The sequence below is a fragment of the Accipiter gentilis genome, chromosome 33, assembly GCF_929443795.1.
Source record: "Accipiter gentilis chromosome 33, bAccGen1.1, whole genome shotgun sequence".
Classification (NCBI taxonomy): Eukaryota; Metazoa; Chordata; class Aves; order Accipitriformes; family Accipitridae; genus Astur; species Astur gentilis.
In genome coordinates, this window is record NC_064912.1 from 19,623,026 (window position 1) to 19,637,005 (window position 13,980).

The 13,980-nt window shown below is 40.8% G+C and overlaps 1 protein-coding gene across 6 annotated transcripts in view; it reads right to left on the reverse strand.

Annotated features, from left to right (window-relative positions):
• The window catches only part of ARHGAP17 (Rho GTPase activating protein 17), a 47,121-nt gene that overhangs the window by 20,147 nt on the left and 12,994 nt on the right, over positions 1-13,980 (reverse strand). For all 6 annotated transcript variants that reach the window (XM_049790979.1, XM_049790975.1, XM_049790974.1 and 3 more), the window contains exons 2-3: positions 4,880-4,919; positions 667-771 (exon numbers count right to left, since the gene is read on the reverse strand). In XM_049790979.1, coding sequence (XP_049646936.1) covers positions 667-771; positions 4,880-4,919 — 145 coding nt within the window. The remainder of the gene's footprint in view (positions 1-666; positions 772-4,879; positions 4,920-13,980) is intronic.

A 13,980-nucleotide genomic window follows, 5' to 3' on the forward strand; every position in this document is an offset into this window, starting at 1 on the left:
CACAAAAAGTTTCAAGCCTTACGACTCCTGTTCTCAAATACTTTGAAAACCACTTTCTTCTCAGTCTTAGTTGAAATGACTGGCCCAAAATGTATCTCAACTACTGTCAAAGACAAGTAAACAGCTTTAACTTGAGATTTAAGCAACTAGCTTGTCATCTATCTCTCCACAGAGGTTCAGTCTGTGTGCCCCTGCTTTCAGGAGGTCTCTATTATTCAATAAAAACAGAAAACTTGAATGTTAATTATTTCTGTTCTAACACTTTAGGGAAGACCTACCTATGGCTTTGCTAAAGAGAGGCAGAAATCAAACGTGTACAGAATAACATTTACAGTTAACTGGAGATGTCAGTACACAAAGCTAATTCTAAATATGAGGAGCTTAATCAGAGTTGCAGAGGATCTTCTCAGTCAGGTCTCATGAAAGCTGTAAGTACCCAGCACAGCGTGGAAACAAGTGAGCGTCCTGACACTACTAAGGTACTCCAAGGTTGTGTTGTTATATTTGGACAGGGAATTATAGCTAGCATTTTACCAAACAATGTCAACATGTGAGATGATTTTACAGAGCTGGCTAATTTGAGGCACAGCAGCTGATCAGTATTTAGAAGGCCAGACCATATTCAGCCTAGACTCAGAAGACAAGCCAAAGGGCAATTGTACTTACATGTCTCTTATCAGGATCTGTACCATGCTGGCCCTGAAAACAGGCAATTAATCGCTTCTGTGCAATATGGCAAACAGATCTCACAGTGTCAAGACGTCTCTCGATCTAGTTGGCAGGAGGGGGGAGAGAGGAGGAAGAGAAAACAAAACAAAAAACAGAAGTTATTTCCCTGGCCTCAGCAGAAAACCTTCCTCCTGTACTACACTTAGTTCTGGGTTGCATATTTCTCAAGTTCTACAGCTTACAAGAAGTCCAGACGCTTAGCAGAAGTGCCTCATAGCAAAAATGCTTGGAAAGAGATTTAAATTGCTTTTTTCCCCTCAGTGGCACAGCAATTCAGTCAGAGCTTGAAATACTCACAAGACTGGAATGGAAGAGGGACAAAAACATTGCCCCTATTTTTTGTCTCAACAAAAGAGAATCAGGTTGATACTTGCCATCGGAGATGAATGGCGCATACAGATATCCAAGACACTGATTTAGGGAGAAAACTGTAGGAAAACTCTCTTTTTTTCCATTGTGACCTTGTAGAGTCATATCTGGCTGCCTCTTTACATTGGGCCAAACCTATGTACTGCAAACTTTCTGTTGCATTTCCTTCTCTAGCTGTTAAATACAGGACAAAGTTCCTACACCCTAAACAAAATAATATTTTCAGGGAGAGATTAATGGGATTCAAAAGGGGCGTGGAATGAAAAAAATAGGTGTCAATGCACAAACAAGAGCTCTGTTTATCATAGTATATTTGAAACAGGGCTTAACACATAGACTGTGAATATGACAAAGACATTAACTGTTCTTTTAAGGGATTTTAAGTAAGAAACTCGGACTCTTATTTCAAAGAGCACCAAAAGCAAATGAAGTGATGAGCACCAGGACAGAACTGCTTATGGCACTGAGCTCTCCATGCACAGCACCAGAAGAATGTGGTTTATCTGCATTTTGATGACTCACCAAGAATAAAAGGAGGCCCTTTGGAATGGCTTCTATTTAAAAAGCAAGAAATAAAAGTAGATTTCATCTGTAGAAGTAATCTGAACAGGCTCCAGTTTTTGATACAGCTCTAAAAATCACTCCTACTACATTTTCAGGAGAGCAGTAATTCTCCCCAGCTTTCCTACAAATCATAAATACAGATTAGCTGACAGAGTAGCAATTTTAGTGTGAAGTTATTATGCCCCATGTTAGCTCCTGTTAAAGGCACTGTACATGGATTTAAAGCAGGAGATATACTCTTGGTTCTTCCAAGAGGCAAACTGTCATGTTCTAATGAACACAAAATGCTATAAATTCTCACTTAAGATGTTATACATCCAGGTAAGAACGACATCTTTTTTCTTCCCAACAGGTTTATTTGGTACTACTACGATGGGATATGCATATCCCTAAAGTGCTTACAACTGGAAGGATATAATTAGGTCCCAACAAAAGCAGCTAGTAAAAACTACAGCTACTAAAGAGACAGCAGATCCAACACAAGAGGAGCTTTCAGGGGTGTGGGTTGGGAGAAGTTGTGAGGAAGAACATGCCAGTGGAGGGAGGCATAGACAGACAGGAACTTGGTGAGGATCAGCACAGAATCACTGCTGTTGGACGTGGCAGCCCTGTCCTGAATGCACAAGTAACTGCAGGACTGGGCTCCCCATTTCCTTTCCAAAGAGGGGAGCAGCAGTTCTGCTAAATCATAGCCTAGAGGAGCACTCAAAGCTGGGCCTTGGGACTGTGCAACCCAGCAGCAGCCTTTGCAGGTCCAAAGGGAAGGTGAAAAAGAACCGGTACAGGAGGGCTGGTGAGTTGAAGGACCAATGTAGGAAGCCTGAAGTTTCACTGGCTACATGAGGCGCTTAAAGGGACTAAAAGCTCTTGACAGCCACGAGATGAATCCAAGTTGAAGAGCTCAAAAAGCTTAGCAAAAATCTGTTACAGTAGAGTAAGGTGCAGAGAAACTGCCCAAGAAGGACTGCTCTGAAAGCACCAGGCATTGCCTTTTATTTACAAGGCATATATCAACAAGCTCAAAATTAAGTCTACTTCAGAAAAGTCCATGCAAAGATACATGAACAAGAAGGTACTGTTTGTGGTCTACTGTTGCAGCTAAGATGATTCATTTCTGTTATCTTCAAAATTAAATACCACCAACACATGCTAAACCACTATTTGTGAAAGCATTTATTTTTGCTTGGTCACGTAGTTAAGACTTCTTAAAATACTGAGCACAGTTGGTTTGGGGTTTTTTTTTCCCCACACCTGAAACATGGTGACATCCTGTAACTGAACCATCTTACAGATCCCATCAGACTAACACAGCCCTTGTCAGCCATGCACAGTGGCTTATGTTCCTTAGTCAGACTATGGAGCACATATATTCCTAACAGCCTTTTTCCAGGCAGTCTGAACACAAAACTCAAAGGGCAGAAGACTGATAGGAGGAATACGACTCCAAAACTTCATGATGATATACTCTCTTCTCTGATATGCTTTTTACTTCAAAGATGTCAGGAAAACCATGAAGGGCATTAATCTCCATTAAGCTACCTTTGAACTAAAAATGTGACCTACAGGCCATGCTGTCTGTACCCACAGGGCATCTTCAGTGTACAAAACATCACACAACTGCTTTATTATATGCTACAAGGGCACGCCAGAAAGTGGGTCCATTGTAGAAGCCTTTTCAGTTCTGAATTATATTCCTTGTCTTCACACAGGAATACATTTAACAGAGATACTTGGAGTATTACACTTCAGAAAACAGAAAAAAGCTATGGCAATCCTATGTCTAAGCTTGAGCTAAATATAAAAAAGAACACTATGAAACATCTTTATAAAGTGCTCAGTACCACGCTTTTAAGCTCTTTAGTTAGATAAGAGCCTCCCTCCCCTTCACAAGCCCCCAAGAGCAAACAAACAAGTGAGTAAATTCTTCCACTTGGGTGTAGCCAGTCTGCTCTGTGCCTGGGAAAGCCTTGCTTGCAAAATTTTTCTGGCAACAAGCAGCAGTCCTTTTGGCTTTCACTTCTTATTACTATTCTGCAGCTAACCAAGAAAACAGATGGGCCCTTGAAGGCTATCAAGGTGTTTTAACATCCTTTGTGACACTAATTGTACACATCTCATCAGAAATTAAAACCAGTATTGTCAAACTGTTAAGGTATTTACAGTTCAAATAAAGCAGTCCCGTGAAAAGCAGGGTAAAATGTTTCACGTCAGCTCATTTCACCATTACTCAAGATGATTTCGTGTATTTGTGCAGAATTCAAGTTTTAAGGCTGATACATTCTCTCATATTCTACTTTAATCTGAACAGCTGGAGAGATTTGAAATAGAAGTATTTGCACCATTTGTTTGGCTTCCATGTTTCACATACAGGTCCTGAATTTAAGCATACTAAGATGCTTTATAATCAATTTGAAATAACCATTATGCTCGAGGTCCGATGGAACAGCTAGCTTGACTTCCCTTGCCAATTTATATTCTGCCATTTTTTTCTTTAAGTCTTTCACAAAGTAATCAGAGGAAGAAAACTTTATAGAATAAATCTGTAGTCTGTAGTCAGATTTGTTCCATGTAATCAGTCAACCTTGTTAATCCAACAGTTGCAACTAAAATTCCACCATGAAAGTAATTGATTAGATGGTATACTTTCAAAAAGATGACAAGTCTGCAAATGAATCCAATGTCTGTGACAAATTTGAGAATAAGTATCACAAGCTAAACAAGAAGCACTTGTACACTTAGAGAAATTCTACACTTTCAGAAAAAACCTGACATCTATTAGCAAGCAGTTGGCATGTATTTGCCACTTCTCATAAGGCCCAAGTTAACCTCTTCAAGAGAAACAGAAATTAAGACAGTAACCAGCTGTGCCTAATCATAGTTTCTTGCCAGCTCATGGTCCTCCACCAGACAGACTGGCAAGTCATTAGCACTAATGGTTCATAAGCTTAACAAGCTAGTTCATCTAATTAAAAGCAAAAGTGCTTCCTGCTTCACTTTATCAAGCTGCATGATCAGAAACAGAAGTATCTGAGTTTTTCCACTCAAATTGTATCATAGTTTTTTCATGTGCTGAGAAGTTAGCCAAAGACATCCTTGTTTTCAGTCCTGTCATTTGCAATATTTCCCCCCCACCCACATTAGGTACTCCACAAAACTCAGAAGGCTCAAACTTCACAAAGAGTATTTAAAGAAATACGTATTAACTGTGTTACAATACCTGCAACAGGTCTTCACTGAGTACCTCTGTTTTCTCAGCCCTAAGGGAGGAAAAAAGACCAGTCAGACTAATTAGCATGTCAGAGATTGCTACAATGCCTTCAAAAAAACCCTTTCAGTTTCAAGTTATAATCCCATTATGACCATTGCTGCAAACACCACCACGTTCACAATGTCATATGTAGCACTGGCTCCCGACCCCTGCCAAGAAGTGAACACGGATGACTTGCCCAGCACAGGGTGCTCGGGAAAGCCTGACATTCCCAGAATTCCCAGCCCACTGCACAAATCCACTGCACCAAGCTCTAATGATATTTCAGACTGCACATGGTTTAACACAAAGCAAACTGGAATCCTGAGTAACTTCACTTGAATGCAGAGATGTATTGGAAACCACCTGAATTTCACTCTGTGTTGTTAATCAGGTAATATTATTAATGCATCTGAATGTAAAGGAATATAAAGACATGAGAAAAGTAGGACAGCCAACTTCATCTTTTTATATTTCACCACTGCAGAGCTTTATCAAATAGCCATCAGTGGAAATGGTAGCCTGAACACCTTGCCTTAACCTTACATGCACACAACCTTCATCAGAAATCTCCCATTACCTCATTTTGCTGACTTCCATAATACTAAAAGAATAGAAGATTTATTACTTAAAAAGATCACCAGAAGTTAATAGTATTCCCAGTAAAGATTTACCCTCAATAGAAAAATATCTTAGACATACTTCCAGACAAAATATTAACAGTTGTTACAAACATACTCAAACCTTTACACATACTATTCCACACCTTTTTCCAATCTCAGTTTACACATAAACTATGAATTGTTTAATGTTGACACAGATTTGCTTGGTGTTGACTCATTAGCTATAACACTGCTTTATCCTACCTTTGCTAGATCTATAAAATAGAGAAAGATAAATTTAGTTCACCCGTGATCTCTTCTACTTGGCTGTTCACTGTTACTACACATCTATTGCTAGAGTAATGAGTAATGAGAGAGTAATAAAAACTAATGAGAGCAGCCACCATCTCCATCTTCACATATATCCAGGTCTCAGTTTCCTTCTTTTGCCTAGAAATCTGTTTTAAGAAAAAAACACAGCTGTTTTCTACATCTACATTACGCAACTGAAGCTTGCACTGACTCCCCCGTATATCTCTCTAGTCCTTAATTTGGCTCAGTGTAAGAGAAAGTTAGATTAGACGAAGGCATTTCAGCAGTTCATTCACCCTAGATGCTGACACACTTACATATTGACGTGATATGAAACAGACACTACAGAAGGGAAGATCTGACATACCAGAAGGGAACATACAACCTTAACTTAACCAGCAGTTTTAGGAAATAAAACAGCCACCTCAGGTGGCGTAATTCAAAACAACTTCTAAGAACATTTAGAGTACTTACGACTGGATATGTACACATCATTAAAACCACTGAACTGCTGATAATCACAAGAATTGGGATCGACTGAGAGTTCACAGAATTTTTCCCACCAGTGCAGCAATAAATCAAATTACTGTAAAATTTTGTAAATTCACTTTTAGCTATTGGGAATCACAAAATGCATTTTCTAGAAATTACCTTTAAGAGAAACAAGGTTCCTTCTAACATTATTCCATATTTGTGTTCAACAGAACCTTCCATTATACTACTATAAAGTTACACTGCATGCTTTTGAAAGGCTTTAGCCACAACATTAATTTAAAACCACTGAATAACAGAATAGAGCTTCCATACTTTAGATTCATTAAAAGTTTGATTTCTCCTTCCTTTCCTTTTTCCTAGGAAGTTATATCCATTTGAGTGAAAAGCAAAGATGGCTCAGTAATGTGCTAGCAGAAGTTTGTTTCCATTTTAAATATGGTTACCCGCAGACTAAGTAACATTATGCAAAGTGCAAAACAATTTTCATATATTTATCTTAAGCACTCTTTGTACACCTAACTGGTTTATCAAGGATTTAAAGTCACAGCTTGAAAATCCGGATCTCCTCCTCTGAAGTCAGGGATGTTTTCCCCAGTCATCAGTGGCAGCAGGACAGCGTCCCCAGGCCAGCGCTGATTTAGAAAAGCCACTGATGATGTCAGGTTCGGAAATGCAAGAGGGAAGACCTCACCCTTCCTGCAGGCCCACATTCCACCTTTAATAAGGACGCCAAGAAAGAGCCACTAAATAATACTGTTTTTCAGTGACCACAACCATGAAACAGAAAATGCAACCTTGTGATAGCAGCACCGCCTATCTCCTTACTGAGCAGTCACCTGGGGAAAAAGCAACAAACCAAAGGTACCTCTGTCTCCCTCTACGTAACAGGTACTACTAGTTTAAAGTTTACAACTAACTGCAACTTCATGGGATGCTAACTCCTGCCAACTAATTAGAGACCTATAGAAAATAACAGAATTTCTTTTTCACTGCTACTTAAAGTTCTGTCCTTATCCCTTGTTAGGTCTTATTTGTATTTAAACTAGTCAGTAGCACGAAGCGATGAAGAAATCCTTCTGGAATCAAGAACCGATTAAGAACTGGAAAATTTAGTTGCAGAGTGTTCCCAAGGGCTTTATCAAGCCCAGCAGTGCCAGTAGCTGGCCTCCAGCCTGGAGACCCCTCACTGTAAACTTTCCCCATGAGATATCATGAACACAGCCCATCCCAAACTGAGATTATGAAGCCCAGACTACAGCAGCTATGGCTGTTTACATTCCCAGCAGCTAAACTCAATACAACCCAAACAGTTAATTCTCAGTTGCAAAACAAGGTCCCTCAAAGCCATTACTAATGGGGAAAGCATGCCCTGCCGAGGCCCCAAACATACTGGTTTGTGGCCAAGCTGTTTGTGCAGGAGCCGTCCCCATGCTTCCAAACAGCGGGACCCACCGGCACACGGCAAGGAAATAGGGATCTGCCCAGCCCAGAGCTTCCCGACACCTTCTATGTGAGATGGGAAGAGGACAGCACAAGCAGCAGCCTGGGGGACACCAGACTCTGCGCACAGAGCTTGGCGTCACACCCCACCGCAGCGTGCAGGCTGTTCAGCTGCCTTAATATAAGGTAGCTGCTAGGCTGGCAGCAGTCCACAGGAAGCAGGAACGGAGCTGGTCCCCTGGGAAAGGAAGGATTTGGAGAACTGAAGGTGAAGTTTTCCTGCTACTCTAGGCAGGATACCTGTTATGTCAGAACCTTTACATGAATCAATTGGCACAAAGCTTTTCAATTAGAATTCAGCAGTGCATTTTAAAAGACTGCTTCTAAAAACAAAACTAAACAATCATTTGTTGCAGCTATAATCACCTCCTTTAACAAATAAAGACGACAAAACTACTGAATTCCCTAAAAATGGTACTTTCAAACTGTTTCACGCTGAGCTAGTACAACATTTTGCCCACCACAAGCATCCAAAGTGCAGAGCTCCATGAGCAAAAAGCAGCTCTTCATTTCTTCACTGTCCCTCCCCTGCACTGATACAACACTTGGCTCAGCCAGGGTGTAAACCAGCTCAGGCAGCCAAGCTGACCGAAAATAATCTGGCAGAGTTACTTTTCAACCAAATCAGCTCCCTAAATTCACTCTTCACACAAATAACCTTGCTGACACAGCTCAGGGGTGGGAACAGGTAGCAAAGAGCAGGTTAGGCTCCAAGCACAGCTCAGCTGGTGAATGGCAAATTCTTCAAAGACAGCCAAAAAACCTGAGCAGAGCTAGCTTTTCACTTTCTGATACTGTAACACTGAGAAACTGTAATTTTCAACAAAATTGTTGCTAAATTGACTCCTCGAACAATTTTTCTTTTCTTTGTAAGACAGCAAATAGTGTACTTCACATGAAATATGACATGCCACATAAACGCTGGTGCCATTTTCTATTTCGGGATGGCATGGCCAGAAGTAATTGTGTTAATTCACTCTGAGCAAAAAACCAAGAGGTTTGAGAGTGGAAAGACTGTATTTCTTATTCCAGACACATTAATTACAATACCTTAGCTTGCTGTGACTTTTTAAAAATGTATTGCATATGCCCTCAACTGGCCTTCTCCTTTAAGTGTTCTATAGTACCATTCATTTTATTTCTTTCCTTCTTTCCAGAAAGGCCGTGCAGCACTGCCCAGTCTGAAACACAGCTCAGCATGCAGGGCTCTGCTGCAGCTTACTGCCTGGCTGAGCTGTGAGCAGGGTGGGCAGAACAGTTCTCACCCCACAGGTTTAAAACCGCTCCCCTCACTTTTTCTTTTTACAGCTCCTTCATGCGTCCAGGCCAGAAGTCTTCTCTGGACATCTGGAAACAGCAGATGAGAATTCCTGAGATAGAAGTGTTTATCTTCCATGGGGAAAGAATTTACATTTCCATGTATAAAATGAAGAGGCTCTATTAAACCAGCACTGGAGATTTTAAAAAAATAAGCTTCATCTAAACAATTACTGGCTTCACAGCAGGGTCCTGTCCACCACCATGGCATCAGTCTTGAGCCAGGGGCTGATCTCCAAAGCAGGTCAAAGCTACAAAACCAGTAGAAATTTACACCCCTGAAAGGCTAACAAGGAAGGAACAAGAGCAAACCTGACACGAAGAGCCATAAAAACTTGGACATTCACAACAGAACAAGTGACTCAGTTCAAATGTCAAAGTGGAAACAGAAACCTTGACTCACGCACTGCAGATGGGAGGTGGAGCTGGCAGTAGGTGATGCCACGGGAGCGCAAAACTACAAGTCCGCGTTCCTGAACTCTGGAAAGATTTCAGCGGAAGCAAGGAGACATCCACCCGAAACATGAGACAAAATTAAAGCTAGCCTTCCCTGCTGTTTGATTTTCCTTAAACAAAGCATTTGTTTGTTACCACGAGTAACCAGATTAGCTCCGCTGGCAAGTTAACACTTCAGAGCACCTTCACCAGGCTGGCAGCACATCCTGCCTGCTTTCCACATACAATAGGCAGGATTTGCTGCCAGGAAAAATGAAAGAATCAACAGCTCTGTTCCAAAACAAGTAATCCAGAATTAGATGACTATTTCCCTTCTGAAAGGTTCACTTTTTTTAACATTCACTAAGACAGACTTCATAGAAAATATAACTTAAAGGTGTTTCAGGACGACCAGCTTACTTTTCCCCATTTGACACTGTGCTGAATTCCAGGAACGGGCTTCCCTTTTAAGCTAGGTGAACCCTGTATTTTATAATCCAAGTTTATGGAACCTAATTATTAAACACATTAAATAATTTTAAAACTAAATGAAAATTTGAATCGGAGGAAAGCGCTGAAACAGCTGAACAAGACCAGAGACAAGCTCAGTGATGCCTTTTCACTAAGGACCCAGGAGAATCACCACCATGCAGGAGAAGCGACTCCTGGGTGCCATTTACCATACACTTAAAGCAATTTCTGCAGTCAGTATCCAAATGCGAAATAAATCATTGTTTATGGCAGTTTATTCCTTAGCTTTTACTTGGTTTTGACTTCAAGAAATCAAGGTGATGCAGGGAGCCTCTTGTTTTCCAGCTCAGCAAACACAAGGTTTGCCCTGCCCCTTTCTCCTCCCGGGCAGCCAGGCTCACGGAAAAGGCTCCTCACCTGAACTAGAATTTAAAATACAGGTCATAACATACACTTCTCACTCCCCATATTCTACCCAGATTCTGCATTTCTAAATGCTTTTCAGAAGATGAGATCTTTTAGCACAGTAAAAGTTCTTTCTGTGTGACTGGCAAGCGAAAATCCTACAGTTGTGGACTTCATAAATGCGTATGTTAAAGGCCACTTTTCAAAACCACTTTATTACGAAGGATTTATTTTGCTTCCTTTGGCAGCCTGTGGCAATACTCAGCTTTGTGGATATACTGTAGGAGTTTGGTTTCACCTGCACAGCATTTTGAAGACAAGCCAGAGCAGAAATGTGTTTGGCCACGTACACTTCTCACCACAGAAACCAAGTTCATTATGTCACACAAAACCAGCATTCATACTGAAAAGTAAGGCGATGAACTGGGATCCTCGGTGTGGTTGGATTTTTTTCAAAAGAAACTAACATGACCCAAGGTAAGCATCAATATTCTGTGAGTTATTTTTAAACATTTTAAAATCACTTCAGAATGACTGTCAGATGATAGCCACCATTTTCAATATTCACTTAGTTTTTAGGGAACACCACTCGCGATCACTCACCAGTTAGACTTCCAAGTTTGCCTACTATCCCCATTTTTCACCCACATTAATATAAACTTCTGCACAAGTACTGAAATTGCTTTCATTGCCAATCTGGTGACCACTGATGCTTTAGTGGCAGCACCAGCAATCACACCAAAGGCTGCTGTTTCAGAGGCAATAACTCACCAACTCGCTCACTATGGAAGGTCCTCGCTGCAGAACCTGTTTTCATACCCAAGTGACACTCAGGTCACCAATTTTAACCCATGCAGTTACTGCAGCTTCTGCTATTCTAATCCTTTAGGAGTGCTTTAAAAAAATGGTGCATCACCTCCAAGGCACCAAAATATTTCGATTAATCAAGATCCGCACTTTTAGAAACCCAGGAGCTGCAAAACTACAATTAAGGCCTCAATAAATGGATAAAGATTTCTGCTCCTTTGTCTTCCTTCTTCATTCCCTCCACTGAGTTCCTCCATCAAACTTTTCTTGATCACTCAATCTAAAAGCTGCATCTTTGATCTCTTCTATAATCTCAGCCATCTGATGTTGAAGAATGAAGCCTGCCTGCTCTAATTAAAGGCAGACCAGGCTTTAGAAAGATAATCATCTTGGAAAGAAAGCAGACTGTTCTTTGCAGTTGCAGGGAAACCCATGACAGACTGTTCACATTAGGGGATTTGAAATTCCTTTGTAAGTGAAATGGATCCAAGGCTCCTCTCCCAAGTGAGGCAGTAAATTTAGCTATTTAGAACAACCCACAGCTCAAGCCAAATCCTATTTTAGGGCCACTCTCAGAGGTACAGTCACTGCAGCAAGGCCCTGCACTGCCCTTCAGAACTCCAACCCCTCCTTGTAAAATACACATTTGATTTTAATATTAGATATAGGGAATTAATCCAAATATGGTGTAGTTTGAAAAAATACTATTCAAACAGTTAAGTCTACGTAACAAATCTAGGTAGATAATTTTGAGCCACATATACTGCAAATGTGAGATGAATGTAAACCGAAATTTCTATATTGCAAAAATACAATTGTGGTTTAAATGTAGAACCAGATTTAAAGCAATTTTGTGCAATGGAGGAAGCAATGTTTCAGCAAGCAGTCTTTCATGAATCTGATAGCTTTTAAACTTCTGGATACAAATAAAAACTTACAATTAAGTGCTTCCAGTTGACTACTGTCCCAGCAAATCAAATACTTATTGCTAGCCTACTATTTCATACCGTGAACAAAGTTTTAGCTAGTAAAGCTCTCCCTGCATTCTCTTCGACTTAAAAAACCCCCCAAACCTCCACTCACAGTGTGTGTTTGGCCAATATAACAAAAGGTGGCTTCTTTTAAAGAAAGTGCATTTGATTTGTTAAAGTATTAATACCTTCAGAAGGAAATGCAAAGTGCTGCTGTAGGGAATTAAAATTCTAAATGCTTAAATCCAGCCAGGATGAAATCTACCAGTGGTCCTATGGGTTTTTTTTTCCAAAGTAAAAACTCTTATGTCAAGCTGTCACAAATTAGCGATAAAAAACCCCAAGGAATCCGAGACAAAGCTAAGCTACACAAGAAACTTTCTAAACATATCAAATCATAACATATTTTCTATGCCTTGCTTTTTCCCCTTTAAGTATTACAACGCACATTTCTCATGCTAAGTGCACTCTACTTAACATTACTACAGAACTTGAACTTTCCAAACACGTCAGTTTATTAATATAATTTATTAAAAAAATGTATACAAACACCCTTACACAATGTCTTGGTAAAGAACTGTTTCTAATATTAAACTGCCCAGTATTTATTTACATTAAAAAGATTGTCACACAAGGTCTTTCCCTCCTCCAAGCAAGCAAGCAACCTTTTACTTATGTAGAATAATTTTATCTAAAATTAGCTGGGTACAATTTTGAAATAAGATACAGTAGAGCAGAAAGCAACCTAAATAATTATTGAATTTGTTATTCCTTAATCTCAGGTGCAATTTTACAATCCCTGTATGCCAACACAAACTTAAGTACTGCCAAAATGGGAATTCCCCCCCCGCCTTTGTGCTCTAGCAGCACTCACAACCAGAGCCATACCAGACAGAGCACTAGGTCTAGCTGAAAATTAACCTGGCCAAGCAGCTGCAATAAATGAGCCTGCAGCCACCTCCGTTCCCTGGGCTGCCTCTCCAAAGCTGCTCACCTTGTCCCTCCACAGCAGCCTGCATTTGTGCCAGCTTGAGTCACCACCAAATCAAACCCACAACAAGGAGCAAACATTGGATTCCTCCCTCACACGACACCCTACAACCTTTCTCCTTTCAAGAGTCCTGTCTGAAGCAAACCCCCTTCCCCAAACTTCAGGTACAGGTCCTTACATCCCCCTCCCCTGCATCAGTATCAGTCATAGGCAGCTCAGACTGGAATTACATCCAATAAAAGAAATTACTGGTTTCCAGTTGTCTTGGCCCCCCTCCCTGGGCCACTCTGTGGCTGCACCATTCCCTGTCCATGGGCAGGAGAACTGGCACCAGTGCAGGCTGGGCAGGGAGAGGGGAAATCTGTCCCTTTTAGCAACAGCAGCTACTTAAAATCAGTTTAAGCTGATCATGAAACTGCACCCTGGGGCCAACATTTCATTAACATAGAAGTGACATCAGCTGGCAGAGCTACTGAAAAAAGTTGTTGTGTCTTCCTTCCTACCATCATCGGCTGCTCATCTCCCTTTGCCTGGCACAAGCATCTCCACTAGTCAACAGTTTAAAGGACTGACCTGACTGAAAACTAACCTGGTTGGAATAAAACCCATTTTCAGTCTGATTAACGTCATTGCCAAGATCAGACGTGCAAGCACAAAGAAGGGGTGGGAATAAATGGAAGGGCAGCCAGGGAATCAAGGCTTGGCAGAAAGGGTACTGGTGCAAACCATGATGCAGTTGTACATCCTGACCACAGAGTTAAGGCA